Here is a 22,267-nt window from a genome sequence, read left to right as displayed (position 1 = left end):
AGGCAGAGGTCCGACCTCAAAGTTGTCCTATGATCTCCATACTCATGTCATGGCACATGTACGCGCGCACACACACACACACACACACACACGCACACACACACACATGCACACGCACACGCACACAATTAATTAAAAGCTTCTGGGGCTGGAGACTTGGTTCAGAAATTAAAGGCACTTGCCTGCAAAGCTTGACAGCCATGGGTTTGATTCCCAGTACTCACATAAAGCCAGTCCATCTTCCCCCACCCTGCCTGCACTAAATAAGTAAATAAATAAATATTAAAAATCCGCAGTGCGCTGGGTGTGGTAGCTTACTCCTTTAATCCCAGCACTTGGGAGTCAGAAGTATGAGTTCAAGGCCACCCTGAGGCTACAGAGTGAATTCCAGGGCAGCCTGGGCTAGAGTGAGGCTCTACCTTGAAAAACAAACAAACAAACAAACAAACAAACAAATACACAGGGCATGGTGGCACACACACTTAATCCCAGCATTTAGGAGGTACAGATAGGAGGATCACCATGAGTTCAGGCCAGTCTGGGACTAGAGTGATTTTCAGGTCAGCCTGGGCTACATGAGACCTTACCTCGAAAAACAAAATAAAATAGAATAAACCAATAAATAAATAATAAATGGCTTTTGCATAACAAGGGAACAATCAGCAGCCTACATAGACAACCTGCAGAATGGAAAAATAATCTTTGTTAACCACACATCAGACAGGGAATTAGCATCTAGAATATACAAAGAACTGCGAGAATTAAATACCTGACCAACCAGTCAGTCAGTCAATCAATCAATGAGCAAATGAACCCAACAGTTCTCTGAATGAATGGGGAGCTGAATAAATAGTTGAAAAAATGTTCATCATCCTTAGCCAAATTTGGCCAACTTAAAAAAATGACAACTCCCCAGCCCCAAAAAAATGACTGGAGAGATGGCTCAGCAGTAAAGACATTTGCCAAATGCAGCAAATGCAGTCTGGCTTCAGGTCAGGCATAGCCTAACAACCCAAGTTCAATTCCCCAGTAGCCACATCAAACCAGACGTACAAAATGGTGCATGTATCTGGAGTACGTTTGCAATGGCTGGAGGCCATTTTTTTCTTTCTCTCTCCTTCCCCCTTTTGTCTCCCCCTCACTCTCTCCTTGAAAATAAATAAATAAAAGCTAAAAATGACTAGGTGTATGTGTGCACACACATGTTTGTGCTATGCATTTGTGAGTGTGCAGGTCGTGAATGCTTTAAAAAGGGGATTGCGAGAGAGAAGGAAGTGGAATATAGGGTAAGCAAGCAGAGGGGAGCATAACTGGGCAAAGCAGGGCATCAGCCAGAGTGGTAGGGGCGGCGGGGGAGGGGGGGATGGAGAGGAGGAAGACAGAGTGGTGTGGGGATGTCATGGTGAAACCCAGTACTTTTTTTTTTTTTTTTTTTTTTTTGCAAGGTGTAATGTGAACCAATGTTCCACTTGATGAACCGAAGAGCATGGGTGAGGGGTTATTTACAGATGTGTGGGGACTCCAACGCAGCCAGAGCATCAGAAAGTCCTATCTCAGCAGGGATGGCAACCTCCCTGTTCTGTCCCTCTGAGGCCATGGGACCTCGTGCATCATTGCAGAGAGATGGCGCAAGGGATATCTGAGCTCTTGAGTGAGGGCCTGAAGACGCTCCCTAACCCCTTCGTCCTACGGGGAAAAGGCAACAGGTCCGATCTCCAGAGACGCCTGTGAACGGCCACAGCAGCTTCTGATAAAGGTGGCCATAGCTTGATTTTCTTGGAGGGCAGTGTCACGCAAGAGTGGGTGTGCACGCAACTGTGTTGTTGGTCAGAAGTTGGTGTTGGATGTCTTTCTCAACAACTCCCCGCTTTATTTACTGAGACAGCGTCTCTCACTTGACCCCAGAACTCAGGTTCAGCTACGGCGGGGCGGGGGTGGGGGGGTCCCCGCGTATGCCTCCTGAGTGCCCATGTTACAGGAGGGCCTTCACGACCACGCAGCGTTTACATGGGTGCCCGGAATCTGAACTCCATCTTCACGCTTTTGTGCCTTCTCTCCAGCCCCAACACGTTCCCTTTGGAACTAAGAGCTGAAAAGGTGTCATGTCCTCCTGCCCGGCTCTTGCTGTTCCAAGAAATTTCCACCCTGGGACCAGATATACGTGTAGCTAGCATCTGAGGCAGGACAAACAAGCCATCTTGCAGGTAATCACTTTTCAGCATCCAGAGAGTCTGGCCAGGAGCAGCCAAGTGCGGGGGGGGTGCGGGGGGCCTGGGGGGGGGAATCTATATATACCCCAGGTGGCCCCTGATTGGCTGTGTATGCAAATAAGGTGAGAATCACATAGACCAATCAGGAGAGCCAGCCCATTGGGGAAGAAAAAAGTCCAGCTCACCCAAAGCTGGCTCCCAGTTCACTTGTTGCCATGGCGACCACCAAGCAGCAACGCCAGCTTTCAAAAATACAGCCGTGCATGGAGTGGCAGAGTGTGGTGTAGCCGTGGGCATTTCTGCCAGTCCTTCAATTACCACCTGGGAAGGTCCCTGGCTTTCAGGCTGTTTGCTTCAGACATGATTAGAAGGAAGTGGTTGGCTGGCAAAGGGCACGTGCAGCCAGTTTGAGTTTTGCAGGAAGGGTTGGGGGGGGGGGCGTGCCGCCGGTTGCTAGCTGAAATCCCTGATGGGGGCCTCGCCTTCCCCTCTCACATGCATAGATGCATGTTCATAAGTATGTAGGCACATTGTATGTGAATGTGTGTGTGCGTACATGTGGAGGCTAGAGGTCAACGTTGGGGTCACCCTCTATTGCGTTCCACCTTATTTTGAAAAAGGGGTCTCTCACTGAACCCAGAGCTCGCCAATTCAGCTAGATAAGCTAGCTTGGGGAGCCTCTCCTCTCCACCTCCCCAGTGCTGGAATTCGCAGCTGTGTGCCACCATGCCCAGCATTTTACATGAGCGCTGGGGATCCAGACTCAGCTCTTTCTGCTTGGCAAACACGTTACCCACGGAGCCATTTCTCCAGGCCCCTCAAATTGGTTTTCATGGCTCCTATACCTGAGAAGACTTATGACATGCAAACGCTCTACACCTCATCCTCACTTCCTGTAACTGAGAAATCTTGAGGATTGTTTTGATTTGAATGTGCAATGTTCACCATACGCTCACATGTGCCGTGATGGAATGCATTCTTTTCCTTTTGTGAATTGCTTCTGGTCAGTTATTTTGATCCAGTAATGAGTTAAAGTGACTCATTACTGCGGAGTCTACCGAGGTAGACTTGACCATGTGGCTTAGAGGCCTTTGGAACTGCTTTGTGGAAGGAATGTGGAAGAATTTGGAACTTTGGGCTGGAGAAGCCCTAGAAGGTTGCAAACAGAGCTTAAGGAGCCATTCTGGTGGGAACTTGGAAGACCAGAATGCTGACAGACAGACAGTGGAGGCTTAGGCTCATGAGGTTTCAGAAGGGAACTAAGACTATTGGGAACTCAGCTAGAGACAGTTTGTGTCACATTCTGACAACAAATCAGGCTGCATCCTGCCCATGAGAACTTGAATAAGGCTGAATGTGTGTGTGTGTGTGTGTGTGTGTGTGTGTGTGTGTGTATGTTGCTTTTTGAGATAGGGTCTTACTCTAGCCCAGGCTGACCTGAAATACATTATGTAGTCTCAGGGTGGCCTTGAACTCACAGCAATCCTCCTACCTTTGCCTCCCAAGCACTGGGATTAAAGGTGTGTGCCACCACACCAGGCAAGGCTGAGTTTTAATAGCTGATATGACTAATGTGTTTGGCAGAGGACATTTCAAGGAAAAATAGCATTGAATCTGTGTCATGGAAATTATGTACTGTTTTTATCCAGATCTACAGAAAAGAGACTAAAGAGATATGGGGGAAAAAAAGTAAAAAGTTTAGAAAGGATTGTGAGCAAGCTTAAAGTTCCAGGCAAGGAGACTGCTATGATGAAGCATCTGTAATTGTTAAAGAAGTTAAAGGGGGACTGGAGAGATGGCTTAGTGGTTAAGGTACTTGACTGTGAAGCCTAAGGATCCAGGTTTGATTCTCCAGGTCCCATGTAAGCCAGCTGCACAAGGCAGTGCATGCATCTGAAGTTCGTTTGCAGTGGCTAGAGGCCCTGGCGCACCCATTCTCTCTCTCTCTGTCTCTAATAAATAAATAAATAAATAAATAAATAAATAAATAAATAAATAAATAAATATTTTTAAAAGGAGAAAAGGAAATTAAAGGGACATTGGGGAGATGGCTCAACAGTTAAAAACACTGGCTTGTTGAGCTGAGCATGATCGCACATGCCTTTAATACCAGCACTTGAGAGGCAGAGGTAGGAGGATCCCTGTGAGTACAAGGTTACCCTGAGACTACATAGTGAGTTCCAGGTCAGCCTGGGCTAGAGTGAGATCCTACCTCAACAAAACAAACAAACAGGGGCTGGAGAGATGGCTTAGCAGTTAAGGCACTTGCCTGCAAAGCCAAAGGACTTCGGTTGGATTCCCCAGGACCCACGTAAGCCAGATGCACAAGGTGGCACATACATCTGGAATTCATCTGCAGTGGCTGGAGGCCCTGGCACACCCATTTTCCCTGTCTCTGTCTCTTTATGCCTCTCTCTCTCTTAAATAAATAAATAAACAAAAGTATTTAAAAACAAAACAAAACAAAAACAACCACACCAACAACAACAACAAAAAAAGAAACCAAGCTGGGCATGGTGGCACACACCTTTAATCCCAGCACTTGGGAGGAGGTAGGATCACTGTGAGTTTGAGTCCACCATGAGACTACATAGTGACTCAGGTCAGGCTGAGCTAGCGTGAGACCCTACCTCAAAAACAAAACAAAACAAAAAAGCCACTGACTTGCAAAACCTGCTGGCCCAGGTTCAATCCCCCGGTACTCAAAGAAAGCCAGATGCAAAATGGTGTATGCGTCTGTGATCTCAATGTGCCTATGACAATGGGAAGCAGAGCCAGGAGAATCGGAAGTTCATAGGCCAGCTGGTCTGACATCCACTTCCAATGTGGTGGTTCACTTGTCATATCAAGAGAAACTGTCTCACTACATAGTGAAGTCCAGGTCAGCCTGGGCTACAGCGAGACCCTACCTCCAAAAACCAAAAGTAAAGAAAAAGAAATGTGATCTATGGGGGCTGGAGAGATGGCTCAGCAGTTAAAGGAATTTGCTTGCAAAGCCTGATGGCCCAAGTTTGACTCACCAGTACCCATGTAAAGCCAGGTGCACAAAGGGGCACATGCATCTGGAGTTTGTTTGCAATGGTAAGAGGCTATGTTGTGCTCTCTCTTTGCTCTCTTATTCTCTTGTTTCTCTCCTCTCTGTCTATCTCATAAATAAAATGTATAAAAAAGAAAAAAAAAAGAGAAACTGTCTCAAAGGTGGAACACAGGTAGTTCAAAGTTGTCTTTGACCTCCAGTGCATGCTTTAGCACACATGTCCCCCAACAGTAATCTTAAAAAGTTTCTCACACACTCTCTCTCCCCCTCTCTCTGTCTCTAATAAGTAAATAAATGAAAATAAAATCTTTAGGGCTGGAGAGATGGCTTAGCGGTTAAGCGCTTGCCTGTGAAGCCTAAGGACCCTGGTTTGAGGCTTGATTTTCCCGGATCCATGTTAGCCAGATGCACAAGGGGGCACACGCATCTGGAGTTCATTTGCAGTGCCTGGAGGCCCTGGTGTGCCCATTCTCTCTCTCTCTCTCTGCCTCTGTTGCTCTCAAATAAATAAACAAATGAATGAACAAAAAAATTTTTTTAAAAAGAAAAGAAAATCTTTAAAAAAAAAATAGGGCAGGGCTGGAGAGATGACTTAGTGGTTAAGCATTTGCCTGTGAAGCCTAAGGACCCCAGTTTGAGGCTCGATTCCCCAGGACCCACGTTAGCCAGATGCACAAGAGGGCACAGGCACCTGGAGTTTGTTTGCAGTGGCTAGAGGCCCTGGAGTGCCCATTCTCTCTCTCTGCCTCTTTCTCTCTTTGTCTGTTGCTCTAAAATAAATAAATAAAACAAAAAAAATAAAAAAAAAATAGGGCTGGAGAGATGGCTTAGCTGTTAAGGCACATGCCTGTGAAGCCTAAGGAACCAGGTTTGATTCTCCAGGTCTCACATAAACTAGATACACATGGTGGCACATGCATCTGGAGTTCTTTTGCAGGGGCTAGATGCCCTGGTATGCCCATTCTCACTATCTCTCTCTCTCTCCCTCTCTCTGTCTCAAATAAATAAATGTAAATAAAATCTTTTCAAAAAAAAAAAAGTTTTAGGAGCTGGAGAGATGGCTTAGCACTTAAGGCACTTGCCTGCAAAGCCTAAGGACTCAAGTTTGATCTCTCTCCAGATCCCAGTGCACCAAATGCATGAAGGCGATGCAAGTGCAAGGTTGCACATGCCCACTAGGTGGTGCAAACGTGTGGAGTTTGATTGTGGTGGCTGAGGCCCTAGTGTGCCAGTTCTCTCTAGCTTTTGCTCGTTCTCTCTCTCTCTCTCTCTCTCTAAAAAATAAAAAGGTTAAGGGCTGTGGAGATGGCCCAGAGATTAAAGGTGCTTGCTGGCAAAGCCTTCAAGTCCAGGTTCAATTCTCCAGCGTCCACATAAAGGCAGATGCACAAAGTGGACATATTTAGAGCTTGAGAGGCCCCAACACACTGAGCATGGTGGCCCACACCTTTAATCCCAGCACTCAGGAGACAGAGGTAGGAGGATCGCCATGTGTTCGAGGCCAGCCTGAGAATACATAGTGAATTCCAGGTTAGCCTGGGATAGAGCAAGGCTGGAGAGATCGCTTAGTGGTTAAAGGGTTTGCCTGCAAAGCCAAAGGACCCAGGTTCAATTCCCCAGCACCCACATAAGCACAAGGGGGCGCATGCGTCTGGAGCTCGTTTGCAGTGGCTGGAGACCCTGACATGCCCATTCTCTGTCTATCTCCCCCAGACACTTGCAAATAATTAAACTAAATTAAATTTTAAAAAAGAGAAAGAATGAAAGAAGGAAGGAAGGAAAGAAAGGAAGAAAAAGGAAAGGCACCTGAGGGCAAGACTCTCCCCATTGAAAGGTCTAACTTGTGAGAATGGAAATTCTTTTCCAAGGAGAAAGCCTAAACAAAGAATGCTGTAGGAGGGATTCCCTGCTCAAAGTCAAACTGCCCAGGAAAGTGTTTCCACAGATTCAGTATCTAATGCACACAGTCACAAGTACAGCCTGGGTTCAAAGCAGCCAGGCTTCATCTTGAGCTGGCTGCAGAAATTGACAGAATCAGGGCTGGATAGATGACTTAGTAGTTAAGGTGCTTGCTTGCGTAGCCTGAGGATCCAGGTTCAATTCCCCAGTATCCATGTAAGCCAGATGCACAAGGTAGTGCATGCATCTGGAGTTCGTTTGCAGGGGCTGGTGGCCCTGGTGTGTCCATTCTCTTTCTCTATCTGCCTCTCTCTGTCTCTTTCAAATAAGTAAGTAAAAACAAAAACAAAACAAAAAAAAAAAACCTAAAAAAAGAGAAATTGGTAGCATCATTTATGTGGCACTGGTTTGGTAGGCATAAAAAGTACAAGATGGCCGGGCATGGTGACACATGCCTATAATCCCAGCACTTGAGAGGCAGAGATAGGAGGATCATCATGAGTTTGAGGCCACCCTGAGATTACATTTACCTAGTGAATTACATAGTGAGACCCTACCTTGGGAAAAAAAAAAGAAGTTCAAGATGGGCTGGGGATATAATTCAGTGGATTCCCCAGTACCCACATAAAGCCAGATACACAAAGCAGTGCATGCATCTGGAATTCATCTGTAGTGGCTAGAGACCTATACTCTCTCTGTCTGTATTTCTCTGCTTGCAAATAAATAAATCAAAAAAGAAAATTTTTTTTGTTTGTTTTTCAAAGTAGGGTCTCACTCTAGCTCAGGCTGATCTGGAATCCACTATTGACTTTCAGGGTGGCCTCGAACTCAGGGCGATCCTCCTACCTCTGCTCCCGAGTGCTGGGATTAAAGGCATATGCGACCATGTCCTGCTTAAATCAAATTATTTTTATGAGAGAGAGAGAATTGGCACACCAGGGCCACTTGCCACTGCAATCGAACTCCAGACACGTGCACCACCTTGGGTACATGTGTCGCCTTGTGCTCCTGGCTTATGTGGGCTCTGGGCAGTCGGACCTGGGTCCTTAGGCTTTGCAGGCAAACACTTTAACCACTAAGCCATCTCTCTAGCCCTCAAGTATTTAAAAAATAGAACATGGAAAGCTTATGTCTCTTAAAAAAAAAAAAAAAAAAGCAAGATGAAGGGGGTTGTGGCATCTTGCTCCATGGTTTCACAGAGCTGCTGAGGTTGGGCAATATGAGACCCTGTCAGATTCCCTGCAAGGAGGGAATGAAGATGAAACCTATGTGTCAGTGGAGGCCCAGGATGTTAGCACATGCATCTGGAGTTTGTTTGCAGTGGCAAGAGGCCTTTATATTTCCATACTCTCTCCCTTGCTCTCTTTCTCCCTCAGAAATCAAATGCGGCCCATGTTTGACAGTCTGCAAGGAGGGAGGGACTTCAGTCCTATAACCATGTGGAATTGAATTCTACCAAGAACCTGCATGAACTTGGGAGCAAATCTTCTCTTAGAGTCTCCAGAAAACTGTCTGGACATCAGCTTTGTGACATTTGGAGCAGAAATCCCAATTATGCAATTCCGAGTTTCCCCACGTATATCTGAAGCCACGCATAGGCATTGTTTTAGGCCCCGCCCAGTGGGGGAGAAAATGGTTAGCAGTAGAAAGTAAGTGCGCTTCCCAATGGACCCTAAGATTCCTAACGCAGGGGGCTTCTCTTCAATCGCTCTCACCCCCTAACCCTCAACAGCACCTGGAATACAAGAACGTCTCACGACTCAGGCGAGGGAGGGCACCCGGGGTCTTCATTACTCGACCCCCACCCGCCCACTTCCCCCTTCCAAGGCCACGGGAGAAAGCTGCTTTGCTGGGCCTTCCGTGCAGCCTGTGTCCCCAAGCCCAGGAGGGAGCTTGACCAATCTCTACCTCCCAGACCTCAGAGACCTTTGCCCGGGCCCATTGATCTGCCCTCCAGGGCAGGCAGCGGGACCATCAGACACCTCCGCCATGAGGGCTTTGCTGTTCCTGGGGACCCTACTGGGAAGCCTGGAGTCCGCGCTCTCGGTGAGGGTTGCAAGCGCCAGAACCGGACCAAGATAGGACAGGGCGGGACGGGGGGACGGGGGGGTGGGGCAGCGGGGAGGGGTGCACTATGGAGAAGGTCTTGTCCGAGCCTCAGCCTCTGTCCGTGACCTGCTTTTGCAGGTAATTAGGCCTGTGCAGGAAGGCAGGGCCAGCTCAGCAGGCCAAAACAGAGGAGACAGCTGCCAGTGCTGGGAGATATGAGGGTGCGTCCTGCAGCTGTGGGAGACACAAAGGAAGGAGGAGGGAGGGCTCAGTCTTGTAAGGAAATCCTGCACTTCCGGGAAATGAGAGGAAGCTGAGGCCTAGCATAGGATCAAAGGAGGCTCCTACGCGCCGGGCAACGTCTCTGCCTCCTCTCCCCGACAGGCTCCATCGTGGAAGGCTCCCAAGGAGCACAAGCAGGGAGCTAGTGAGCTCACGGTGGGTAAGTGGCATGGCTCCCCCTCCTAGCACACCCTTGAGTGGTAATGAGTGTGTTCAAAAATATGCCAGCTCGGGCTGGAGAGATGGCTTAGCGGTTAAGCGCTTGCCTGTGAAGCTTAAGGACCCCGGTTCGAGGCTCGGTTCCCCAGGTCCCACGTTAGCCAGATGCACAAGGGGGCGCACGCGTCTGGAGTTCGTTTGCAGAGGCTGGAAGCCCTGGCGCGCCCATTCTCTCTCTCTCCCCCTATCTGACTTTCTCTCTGTGTCTGTCGCTCTCAAATAAATAAATAAATAATTAAAAAAATGTTAAAAAAAAAATGCCAGCTTGGGCGTGGTGGTGCACACCTTTAATCCCAGCACTGGGGAGGCAGAGATAGGAGGAGCTCTGTGAGTTCAAGGCCACCCTGAGACAACATAGTGAATTCCAGGTCAGCCTGGACTAGAAAGAGACCCTGCCTCAAAATAATAATAATAATAGTAATAATAATATTAATAATAATGGGGCTGGTGATGAGATAGCTCAGCAGATAAAGGTGCTTTCTTGAAGCACATTCTGCAGTACCCATGTAGGCCAGATGTATGAAGTTCATGTACAGTGGCAGGATTCCCTGGTGTGTTCTTTCTTTCTGTCTCATAAATAAATAAAAAGTATTAAAAAACAAACAAACAAACAAACAATATGGCATCTCAAGGCAGCCTCAGGCTCTTGGAGCAGGGAAAGGGTCCTGAGCAAAGCTGTTCTGGTTGACATTCGGACCTGAGCACCTACTCTATGCCATGTCTTGGCCCATGGGTGCCATGGACCCTGAGTGACAGCAAGCTGCGTACTTTGGAAGGTAAGGTTGTATCAAATGCCTGTCTAGAACCTGGCAGGTGATTAGCAGTGGGAGGATGTGCCGTTGATGCCAGCAAACGTGGACTTCTACAAGTCTTCCTCAGTGTCCCCATCTTCCCTCTCTTTTGTCTTTCATCAACACATCTGGAGGACATCAGTCATACGATTGAGAGGCCAGGCCCTCCATGAGCAAAGAGGGAACCAGAGCAGGGGCGTCAGACTCGCCCCAGTCTCAAATACCCCACGATCCTCCAAATCCAGGCTCCATCACTTAGGAGCTGGATGACTAGTGAGTGATTTGATCTCTCTTTTCTCACTCTTCCCCATCTGTAAATCAGGAATAGTGAATCTGTCAGGGTTGTTGAGAAGGAATAAGTTGATTCCTATAAAACATATAGCCTAGGGCTGAAGAGATGGTTTAGCCTGTGAAGTCTAAGGACTCCGGTTTGAGGCTCGATTCCCCAGGACCCAAGTTAGCCAGATGCACAAGGGGGCGCACGCATCTGGAGTTCGTTTGAAGTGGCTGGAGGCCCTGGTGTGCCCATTCTTTCTCTCTCTGCCTCTTTCTCTCTCTCTGTCGCTCTCAAATAAATAAATAAAAATAAACAAAAATTTTTTTAAAAATGCATATAGCCTAGAGCCTGGTTCATGACAAATGCCTTAAAAATTTCTCCCCACTCCTGGGTAGCTCTTAGACTGGGCTTGTGGCGCAGTGGTAGAGCACTTGCCTAGCATCCACATAGCTCTGGGTTTGATCCGCAGCACGACAAAGAGAAGTATCTAAGCACTTACTATCACACTCCCATTACATGAAGGGCACTGCCATCTTCCCCTGCCTCAAACCCTGCCAGAGGGCTCCACGGCCCTCGTTCTTCCAGACACGAAACATTTGCCTGGAGCATGCAAGATGCTAGTGCACTGGAACGGGGAACCCTGCTTGGATGAATCTGGCCTGATGGGGTCAAGCTGAGGCCATAATATGACACTGAAGCCAAGCACAGTGCCCTGCGACTTACATGGTCTTCTTGCCTCAGCCAACACTAAGCTTCACTGCTCTCTGCCCTCCTACCCTGACCCAACTGGGATCCCAGGTCCTTCCCTAATTTCCTACCTAGGGTCTACTTCCTCTTTATCCTCCTTATATCCTTCTATCAACTATCACCCTACTGCCACTAGGACTTTAAAACAAAAATAGCAGGGACTGAACAGATTGCTCAGTGGTTAAAGCACTTGCTTGCAAAACCTGATGTTCTGGGTTTGATTTCCCAGTATCGACATAAAGCCAGATGCACAAAGTGGCTCATGTGTCTGGAGTTTGTTTTCAGTGGTAACAGACCCTACAGCACCTATTCTTTCTCCCTTCCTCCCTCATTGAAAAAAAATGAATAATAACTAAATAAACAACTACACATTTTTATTGAGCACGTACTAGGTGCCTGGCATAGTTTCATAAGAATTCTCTCATGATTCACGACATCCCTCTGAAGTAGATTTTCTTCCTATCGGCAGTAATTATATTCTATTAAACCAACATGAGCATCAGATTCACAGATACTGGGGCTGGAGAGATGGCTCACCAGTCAAAGGCATTTGCATGTAAAGCCTGAAGGCCTGGCTGGATTCCCCAGTACCTATATAAAGCCAGATACACAAAGTGGCACTGTAATTGAACTTCAGATGCATATGCCACCTTGTGCGCATGTGTGACCTTGTGCCTGGCTTACGTGGGACCTGGAGAGTTGAGCATGGGTCCTTAGGCTTCACAGGTAAGCGCCTTAACTGCTAAGCCACGTCTCCAGCCCCCAGCCCTTTTTTTTAATTTAGTGATTTATTTATTTATTGTTTTGAGACACGGTCTCTCGTAGTTTCCCAGGCTGCCTTGAACTCACTCTGTAATCCGGGCAAGCTTGGTGCTTGAAATTCTCCTCCCTCAGCCACCCAAGTAGCCAGAGTTACAGGTCCGTGCCATCAGGACCTGGATGTTTGGGACTATTTCTAATAAGGGAGTCATGCAAAGGAAAGAAAAGAGGGGGACACTGCGCTAAGAAAGGATGCTTGACACAGTGTTAGAGCTGCAGGAAGGAGCAGCACGTGCTGTCTTGCTGTACCTCAACTAGGAATGTGCAAAGTTTTCACTGCTCTGTGCATTTCTTTGTTTAAAATCTTACTTTATTTGCCAGGTGTGGTGGCACATTCCTTTAATCCCAGCACTTGGGAGACTGAGGTAGGAAGATTGCCTTGAATTCAAGGCCAGCCTGAAAGTACCTAGTAAATTCCAGGTCAGCCTGGGCTAGAGCAAGGCCCTACCTCAAAAAAAAAAAAAAAATATATATATATATATATGTGTGTGTGTGTGTGTGTGTTATTGAGTGAGTATGGGCATGTCAGGGCCTCTTGCTGCTGCAAATGAACTCCAGGTGTATGTATCCATTCATATATATGGCTTTACCTGGGTACTGGGGAATTGAACCTAGGCTGACAGGCTTTATAAGCAAGTGCTTTAAACCATTGAACCATCTTCCCAGCCCTCCTTTTAAAACAACAAATATTGGGTTGGAGAGATGGCTTAGTGGTTAAGGTGCTGGCCTGCAAAGTCAAAGGACTCAGGTTTGATTCCCCAGGACCTATGTAAGCCAGATGCACAAGGTGGCACACACATGTGGAGTTCATTTGCAGTGGCGGAAGGCCCTGGTGCACCCATTCTCTCTCCCTCCCTCTCTCTCTCTCTCTCTCACACACACACACTCTCGCTCTCTCTCTCTCTCTCTCTCTCTCTCTTTCTCCCTCTACCTCTTTCTCTCTCTCAAATAAATAAATAAAAATAAAAAATATTGAAAACACCAAATATTTTTATTCATTTATTTATGGGGGGGTGGGGCAGAGAAAATGGATATACCAGGGCCTCTTGCCACTGCAAATGAACTCCAGATGCATGCACTACTTTGTGCCTCTGGCTTTATGTGGCTGGATACTGGGGAATTGTCAGGTTTTGCAAATCACTGAGCCATTTCTCCAAATGTATATTTCTATAAATGATCAGAAAGCATGTGTTTTTGTTTTTGTCTGTTCTTTGTGTTGCTTTGTGGTGCGTTGCACATGTTAGACAAGCACTCTACCGCTCACCTATATCCTCAACACAAATTATAAGTATGGGCTTGGGGTTACAAGTAAATTTCAGCAAGCAAACTGGCTTGCCAATATGGAATCAATGAATCACGATGATTGACTCTACTATTAATACTGTTATTTTACAAATGACCAAAATGTCGCTCCAAATGGATAAGTGACCTCAACGGTCAACAAGTATTTATGAAGTTCCAACTTTGTGACAAGTAGTTGTCTAGGCCTTGACCAGACACAGCTAGCAAGTGGCAGAGACAAACCTACTCCAGGCTATCCAACTCCAGAAACCAACTTCCTTTCCTTTTTTTCTTTTGCATTTTTGAGCTAGGCTCTCACTCTAGCCCAGGCTGACCTAGAATTCACTATGTAGTCTCAGGGGGGTCTCAAACTCACAGCGATCCTCCTACCTCTGCCTCCTGAGTGCTGGGATTAAAGATGTGCGTGTCACCACGCCTGGCTTGGAAACCAATTTCCTAGGCAAGATGCTGTCTTGAACACACAGCAGTCTTTTCCAGGGTTTCTCCTTTTCCCAATTAGGCTCTATAATGCAGTCTGAGCATATGGGCAAAGGGCAGACCTCATGAAGTCGACTATTTATTTATTTATTTATTTATTGAGAGATGGGGGAGGATATGAATAGGGACACTCCAGGGCCTCTTGCTGCTGCAAATGATTTTTAGACACGTGCCATTCTGAATGCTTGGCTTTATGTGGGTACCGGGAAATTGAATCTGGGCTATCAGGCTTTGCAAGCAAGCACCTTTAACTACTGAGCCATCTCTCCAGCCCAAGTGTGTTATTTCTACAGTTCTCACTGTCACCGGAGAGCTCTGCCATTTCCCCTTCCAGTACCATCGCCGGCTGTACCACAAATGTATTCACAAGGGCTGGCCAGGCTCCCGACCCTGGTAAGACTCCCTAAAAGGGATTGGAGGAAGAGCCTGGGAATAACGGATTCTGCCCATCCATCTGTCCAAAACTCTTGTTTGGAGAGAGGGGGCTATGGTAGGAATGGTGGGCCAGCCTTGGGGCAGAGCAGGAAAGCCACATCTATTTTCCTAGGTGTGCTACCACCCCCAACTTTGACCAGGACCAGAAGTGGGCATACTGCTTGGAGCCCCAAAATGTGAAAGGTACTACACACAGCCCCCCGAGGTGGCCCAGGGGCTCACTCCTACTTACTAGCGCCTCTCCTAGGCATCACTAGACGCCATACACCTGGGATTCTTGGCCTAGCCCTTCTCCCTGCCCACACCACCAAAGCTCAGAGGAATAATTTTGGGAAGAAAAAGAGCCCCAAGTTTTCAGATGAGTCAGTTGGACACGTGGTGTCCCACAGTCCCATGGCAAGCAGGTTCAGGTAGAGTCATGGTCGGCACCCATGTGACTCGGGGTCCCAGTGCTTCCTTCTCTCAGATCACTGCAGCAAACACAACCCCTGCCACAAAGGAGGGACGTGTGTGAACACCCTGAAGGGCCCACACTGCCTCTGTCGGGAAAACCTCACTGGAAAGCACTGCCAAAAAGGTAAACCGTACTGCCAGACAAGAGGGGTGACATTGGTGGAACCACTGGAAGAGGCCCCCGGTATCCCTAGAGACTCGGCATGGTACCACTGCGCTCCTTTGGTCCCCAGAGAAGTGCTTTGAACCTCAGCTTCTCCTGTTCTTCAATGAGGATGACGTATGGCTTCGAGCAGAGCCCACAGGCATAGCCAGATGCCAGTGCAAAGGTCCTAACTCTCAGTGCAAGACGTTGGCCAGTCAGGGTAAGTGGATGGAGTGGAGAATTGCCCGGTGGATTGGAAGGCTGGAAAGCCTGGAGAACCTGGCAGAAGGCTGAATTGCTAACGGTATGGCCAGTGAAGGCTCAGTTTGCTTCCTCTCCCCGCCTGCCCAGTCTGCAGCACAAACCGGTGCCTCAATGGGGGTCGCTGCCTACAGGCAGAGGGACACTCCTTGTGCCATTGCCCCGAGGGCTACACCGGACCCTTCTGTGACCTAGGTGAGTGAGGGCCTGGGGGCTAGGGGACGACAGGAACGCCATCGGCCGCGTGGGAAAGGCTTCCGCAGGTGGGGCAGGGAGAGTGGGGAAGCGGAAGAGAAGGCCCAGCCAAAGAGCCATCTAGCTGCAGGGAGCCCCTTCTCTCTGCAGACACGAAGGCGACCTGCTACCACGACAGGGGCCACAGCTACCGTGGCAAGGTGGACACCACTCTATCGGGTGCACGGTGTCAGCGATGGACCTCGGAGGCCACCTACCGGAACATGACCGAGGAGCAAGCGTTGAGCCGGGGCCTGGGCCACCATGCCTTCTGCCGGTGGGCGGGGCGGGGCGTCCCTCTCCACCTCGGTTGGAGGACGGGGGTGGGGGTGGGGGGGATACCTTCGGGGACTCCCCACACTCTAACAGCACTCTGTCTCGAGGTTGCAGGAACCCAGATAATGACATTCGTCCGTGGTGCTTTGTCTGGAGTGGGGACAGGCTGAGCTGGGACTATTGCGACCTGGAGCAGTGCCAGGCCCCAACCCAGGCAGCAGTTACACCCCTCGAACGTCAGGACGTGCCCGTACCCCAGCCTTCCGCAGGGCAGAAGCTTCAGCCCACGTCCCAGACTCCACCTCACCCCCAGACCCCTGGTAGCGAGGAAGGAAGGGGTGGAGGGGAGTCAGAGCCCCCGAGGGCGCGGACCCACAAAGGGATCCCGGTCTTGGCAGCTTCCCTTGTCCTCACGAGGGTCCCTCCCTCCCCCCCCCCCCCAGAGGTTCTCGGGCCGCAGAACGAGTCCAGGACCAGCAGCTCCACGGGCTGCGGACAGCGGCTCAGCAAGCGACTGTCGTCGCTGCGGCGCGTCGTGGGCGGCCTGGTGGCGCTGCGCGGGGCGCATCCCTACATCGCCGCGCTCTACTGGGACCACAGCTTCTGCGCCGGGAGCCTCATCGCCCCCTGCTGGGTGCTGACGGCGGCGCACTGCCTGCAGCACCGGCAAGTGCCGGCTCGCCCACGGACCCCCCTCGTGTGTGCGTGGGGAGGCGGGTGGAATGGGGAGACCGACCCCAAGCCAGCTCCCCCATCCTCTTGAGCCCAGACCTGCACCTTCTCCCTTCCCCGCCCCACCCTGAGCTCTCCCGTGAAGACAGCTGAAACCTTGGATTGGTCAGGGGAGCGGGGTTGTGGGGGGAGGTCTCCCCCAGAACGCCTGCAGCCGGTCCCCTCACGCTGCCTGTCCTCCCCCTCCCCCGAAACACACACGCACACCCAACCGACCCATCCGCCCGCAGGCCGGCGCCCGGGGAAATGACGGTGGTGCTGGGTCAAGAGCGCTATAACCAGAGCTGTGAGCAGTGCCAGACGCTGGCCGTGCGCTCCTACGTCCTCCACGAGGCCTTCTCCCCCATCACCTACCAGCACGACTTGGGTGTGTGGGGCGCCCCTGCGGGGATCGGGAGGAAGAGTGGAGACCCTCCCTTCCCTTCCTCCCCCTCCCCCGTGCTTCCTATTAGCCTAATGCTCCTCCACGCCCCGGGTAGCTTTGGTGCGCCTGCAAGAGAGCGAGGACGGCAGCTGCGCGCTCATGTCGCCCTACGTTCAGCCAGTGTGCCTGCCCGGCAGCGCCGCGCCACCCTCCCAGCCAGAGGCCGCTGTCTGCGAGGTGGCCGGCTGGGGTCACCAGTTTGAGGGTAGGCCACAACTGGTGTTGGATAGGTGGGAGACCTTTGGCCATTAGGGTAGGCTAGAGGACCCGCAATCTTGGTGTCCTCCGGGGTGGGGGCGGCCTGCAGGACCTGTGGCATCTTGAAGGGGATGGGTGGTTGTGACAGTGTGCTGGGTCCTTGTCTCTGAGGTCTTCTCAGAGTCTGGAATCCACTACTGAGGCTTCCCAAATCTCTTGGGTGACAGGGAGAGTCGTACTTCCTCCCGATCCTCTCTGGACGCCAAGTTGCAAGGGCTAACTTAGGATGCTGGGGCAGCGGGAGGAAGACTGTGGGAATCGGGTTCATTCCAATCCCTGCTCCTCTCTGGCCCTCAGTTTCCTTGCCTGTGAAACGGGGTTAGACAGCAACTCCCTCCGGCTCATGCTTGCTATGAGGAAAGGAAGGTCAAGGGTGGGTGTTGAGTTGCCTGGCACAACGTCGCCCAAGTGGCAACCTTTATCACGACCCTTGTTGAGGAAGGTGCTCTGGATTCGCAGGGGCGGAGGAATATTCCACCTTCCTGCAGGAGGCGCAGGTTCCCTTCATCTCCCTGGAGCAATGCTCGACCTCGGAAGTGCACGGGGACGCCATCCTCCCTGGGATGCTCTGCGCTGGCTTCCTTGAGGGCGGCACCGACGCATGCCAGGTGAGCCCTGGGGGCCAGGATTAGTGGCCCCGCCCCTGCCTGTCAGCCTCAGGATGAGGGGCGCTGAATTGTGTATCCCCTAAACAGGGTGACTCCGGGGGCCCTCTAGTGTGTGAGAAAGAGCCTGGGCACGGTCTCACGCTGCGTGGTATCATCAGTTGGGGCTCTGGCTGTGGCGACCGCAATAAGCCCGGTGTCTACACAGACGTGGCCAACTACCTGCCTTGGATCCAGAAGCACACAGCTACCTAACTGCCCCAGGGAGTGAGAGGATGGCTATAGCATGATCATCTAGGGTAAAGCTTGTGTGCCGTTCCTTCCAGGGCCACCAGCTATGCGCGCGTGGGGGGGGGGGGGAGGGAACAAAATAATAAACATAATAAAGTTCTTTGAAAATGCCCCTTAGGGGCTGGAGAGATGGCTCAGCAGTTATGAGCACTTCCTGTGCAAACTTGAGGGCCTGAGGAGGCTGGGGTTCTATCCCCAAGACCCACATAAACAGTCTGTAATACCAACCCTTAGGGGAGCAGAGACCCAAGAACGGCTGTGGCTAGGGGGGGCAAAAAACAAATAATTTAAAAAAAAACAAAACAGCAAGCTAGGGGATCAGTAAGAGACTGGCTCAAATAAGAAAGGGTGGAAGAGCAATGGAGCACCACATCCACCGTTTCCATCAGGCCTAGCAGACAGTGGCACTCCACCACAGGCCAGTGAGCTTATGGGCTCAGCATGGCTACGTACATCACGTACACAAGCAGAAAAGAAAAGAACAGAGCTCAGAATTCCCCCTTCCAAATGCCAAGCCAGAAACCACGTGCACAGCTTTCTTACTGCCCGCAGAGGACAATAACTGTGAGATCTTAAGTCAAGAGACTTCGAAGCTGGTCTAGGTGATGTTTACGGAAATGCAGCGTACCAAGCCCTGGGTGAGGGGTCCTGCATGTCGGCTCATTCCTTACTGCAACGCATCTCACATTTACAGAGTAACAGTTCTCAGCCTGGATCATACATCTGGATCCCCCAGGTTGCTTTATGAGCCTAGCTATGCTTAAGATCCACCTGCGCTCAATTAAGCAGCAACTCTGGTGATGAGGTGTGTGCGGTGGTACGGTTTCAAAACTCTCCAGGTGATTCCCATGTGCAGCTGTTAGAATCATAGTTGGCAATGCTCCAAGTTAGGGTAAGGGGTATAGCCCAGTGAGATCATGGGTTCAATCCCCAGCACTACAAAAAAAAAAAAAATGTTGGTGGACAGACCTTTGGGCCTTGTGTGGTGACTGGACATCTCTAATCCCAGCACTAGGGAAGCAGAGGTATGGGGATCTGGAATTCAAGGCCAGCCCTGAGTTACCTTGTCTCAAAAAAATCCAAGCTACTTCAAATGTTTTTTTTATAAAGACCTTCTTAAGTGACATTACAAATGGCGAAAGCAGAAATCAGGGTGGTAGCAATCCAAAGCCTTTCAGGGACTCCAAGGTGCAGTTTAATGATTCCCTTACAGCCCAGAGATCTGGCTGTCCAAACAGCAGCTTTTCTGTCTTTAAGCCCATCCTTAAAAAAAAAAAAAAAAATTTTTTTTTTCCCCAGGTATGGTCCTGCAGTAGCCCAGGCTGACCTGGAATTCACTATGTAGTCTCAGGATGGCCTTGAGTTCATGGCAATCCTGCTACCTCTGCCTCCCAAGTGCTGGGATTAAGGACGTGCACCACCAGACCAGGCTTTCTTTAAAATTTTTATTTATTTGCACTTGTGTGTGTGTGTGTGTGTGTGTGTGTGTGTGTATGGGTGTGTAAGGTCCTTTCGCTGCTGCAAACACACACTAGATGCCTTCACCACTTTTTGCATCCATCTTATGCAGTTTGAAGTAGGAATTGAACCCAGGTCGACAGGCTTTGTAAAGATCTCAAGGGACGCCACCACACCCGGCCCTTCAACCCTTTCTTTAATAGGCCATTTGAGTTCGATTTTTTTTTTTTTTTTTTTTTTTGGAGACACTTGCGGAGTCCTCTTTCATTTCCTCCCACGGGCTATTTTTAGAATTGCACCAGGCGCAAAAGGCGAACGCGCCCACGTTCTCCACCTAAGTAGCTGCTCTGTGACGTCTACGTCTCACTTCGCGGCCCCACCCGCGCAGACGTCACAGCGCCGCAGGCGTCCCTAGCTCGCTGCACAGGGCCACCCCCCCCCAAAACCCCAAGCCCAAGCACCCGGTGCCCGGGGAGGACTCGGAGCGGGATGGGTGACTGGACCGGCTACATCAGCGCGGTGCTGAGGGACCAACGCATCGACGACGTGGCCATCGTGGGCCACTCGGACAATCGCTGCGTGTGGGCATCGCGACCCGGAGGCTTGCTAGCGGCCATCTCCCCGCAGGAGGTGGGTGTGCTCACGGGACCCGACCGGCACACCTTCCTGCAGACCGGCCTGAGCGTGGCGGGCCGCCGCTGCTGCGTCATCCGCGACCACCTGCTGGCCGAGGGTGACCGGGTGCTGGACGCGCGCACCAAGGGGCTGGACGGGCGTGCGGTGTGCGTGGGCCACACGCCGCGGGCGCTGCTGGTGCTCATGGGCAGGCGCGGCGTGCACGGAGGCGTCCTCAACAAGACCGTACACGACCTGATGTGCGGGCTGCACGTGCAGAGCTCCTAGCGGGGCAGACGCCCGCCCACGGTGCCTGCCAGGCCCAAATAAACTGAACGAACGGTACGCCGTGGGCACATCCTCTGCGTGTGTGTTTGGGGTGGGGGCGGGGTTGCAAATGAGAAAAAAAAAAAAAGGAAAAAGCTGTTGGGAGGAACAGAAAAGTACCACTGCGCTGGGATTGTAAATGTAGAGGCTAGGGAACCTCGGGTGTTCCACCTCCTCTTCCCATCCTGGATGCTTTGCTGAGGCCCCTGGCCTAACTGCTACTTCCTGATGCCCTGCCAAGGTTCTGGGGACTTCGTAAGCTGAGAAGGAATCCAAAGGGTGGGAGCTTCCCAAACTCTACCAAAGGCTTCAGCTTTCTTCCTTCCTTCCTCTCTCCCTCTCTTCCCTCCTTCTTTCCTTCCTCCCTCCCTCCCCCCTCTCTCTTTCTTTCTGTCTTTATCTCACTCTAGTACACACTGATTTGAAACTATAGTCCAGGCCAGCCTTGAACTCACAGTGATCCTCCTACTTCAGCCTCTCCCGTGCTGAGATTGAAGGCGTGGTTCACCATGCCCAGCGTTAGCGTTCTTTCTTGCAGAAATTTCCACATATCTCTGCAGGCCAGTGAAAGGGGTCACTTTCTCATCCTGTCAACCTGTCCCCAGGCATACACTAAACAAGACCTGCGGGGTCAGGGTTTCAGGTCCAAGGTGAGTACACAGTCGTCTCTCAGTCCCTAATCTTTGTAGATTAGGTCTGGTTCCAGGACCCCTGTGAACACCCAAACCTTAGGTACTCAAGTCCCTACACTTTTCTCTTGATATGACTTAATATCCAAGACAATGTAAATAGTATGCTATGCTGTATTGCTTAAGGAATATGTATTTATTTATTTCACTGGAGAGAGCATATGGACACACCAAAGCCTAAGTAAGGGCTTCAAGCCACTGCAAATGAGCTCTAGATGCATACACCACTCTCCAATCCTAGGGAATTGAACCCTGGGCCAGCAGGTTTTGCCTTAACTGCTGAGCCATCTCTTCAGCCCAGGAATGATTTTTTTTTTTTTTTTTTTTTTTTGGTTTTTCGAGGTAGGGTCTCACTCTGGCCCAGACTGACCTGGAATTCACTATGGAGTCTCAGGGTGGCCTTGAACTCATGGCGATCCTCCTACCTCTGCCTCCCGAGTGCTGGGATTAAAGGCGTGCGCCACCACGCCCGGCTCCAGGAATGATTTTTAAAAACATACACATGAATACATGCATAATTTAAAAAAAATAGGGCTGGAGAGATGGCTTAGTGGTTAAGGCGCTTGCCTGCAAAGCCAAAGGACCCAGGTTCAATTCCCCAGGACCCATGTAAGCCAGCTGCACAAGGTGGTGTATGTATCTGGAGGTCGTTTGCAGTGGCTTGAAGCCCTGGCATGCCCATTCTCTCTCTCTGACTTTCTCTCTCTCAAGTAGATGAATATTAAAAAATAATTAATTAAAAAAATATTTGCAAACAGAGAGAGAAGAGAGACAGAGAGAATGGGCATACCAGTTTCTCGAACTCCTGCAAATTAACTCCAGATGTATGTGCCACTTGTGCATCTGGCTTTAGGTAGGCACTGGGGAATCAAGCTCAGGTCGTTTATTTTTGTAGGCAAGTGCCTTAACCACTGAGACCTCTCTCCAATCCGGAAAAAAAGAAATTTTTTTTTCA

General features: G+C 50.2%; 2 protein-coding genes and 1 long non-coding RNA gene across 4 annotated transcripts; all 3 read left to right on the top strand.

Annotated features, from left to right (window-relative positions):
• The first annotated feature begins 1,613 nt into the window (after positions 1-1,613).
• On the top strand, positions 1,614-8,557 carry LOC123461444. The gene is made up of 3 exons (XR_006637694.1): positions 1,614-1,756; positions 2,061-2,204; positions 8,523-8,557. It is a non-coding gene; the product is annotated as an uncharacterized LOC123461444 (long non-coding RNA).
• Positions 8,558-9,019: 462 nt separating this feature from the next.
• On the top strand, positions 9,020-18,270 carry F12 (coagulation factor XII). 2 transcript variants are annotated; one of them, XM_004664973.2, is made up of 14 exons: positions 9,020-9,192; positions 9,580-9,637; positions 14,403-14,502; positions 14,657-14,727; positions 15,011-15,121; positions 15,231-15,362; positions 15,494-15,598; positions 15,749-15,914; positions 16,028-16,233; positions 16,357-16,579; positions 16,876-17,012; positions 17,125-17,274; positions 17,787-17,935; positions 18,023-18,270. In XM_004664973.2, the coding sequence occupies exons 1-14, from the start codon at positions 9,136-9,138 to the stop codon at positions 18,185-18,187; spliced, it is 1,830 nt and encodes a 609-aa protein (XP_004665030.2). In that variant the 5' UTR covers positions 9,020-9,135; the 3' UTR covers positions 18,188-18,270. The 2 variants fall into 2 exon arrangements, with proteins under 2 accessions (XP_004665030.2, XP_045008770.1); XM_045152835.1 differs by lacking the exon at positions 15,011-15,121.
• A 1,748-nt stretch (positions 18,271-20,018) lies between these two features.
• Pfn3 (profilin 3) lies at positions 20,019-20,584 on the top strand. The gene has a single exon (XM_004665055.3). The coding sequence runs from the start codon at positions 20,171-20,173 to the stop codon at positions 20,582-20,584; it is 414 nt and encodes a 137-aa protein (XP_004665112.1). The 5' UTR covers positions 20,019-20,170.
• Positions 20,585-22,267: the final 1,683 nt, after the last annotated feature.

This window comes from Jaculus jaculus, chromosome 6, assembly GCF_020740685.1.
Source record: "Jaculus jaculus isolate mJacJac1 chromosome 6, mJacJac1.mat.Y.cur, whole genome shotgun sequence".
Taxonomy (NCBI): Eukaryota; Metazoa; Chordata; class Mammalia; order Rodentia; family Dipodidae; genus Jaculus; species Jaculus jaculus.
The sequence above is the reverse complement of the archived record's forward strand: the minus strand, read 5'-3'. Positions and strand labels throughout refer to the sequence as shown.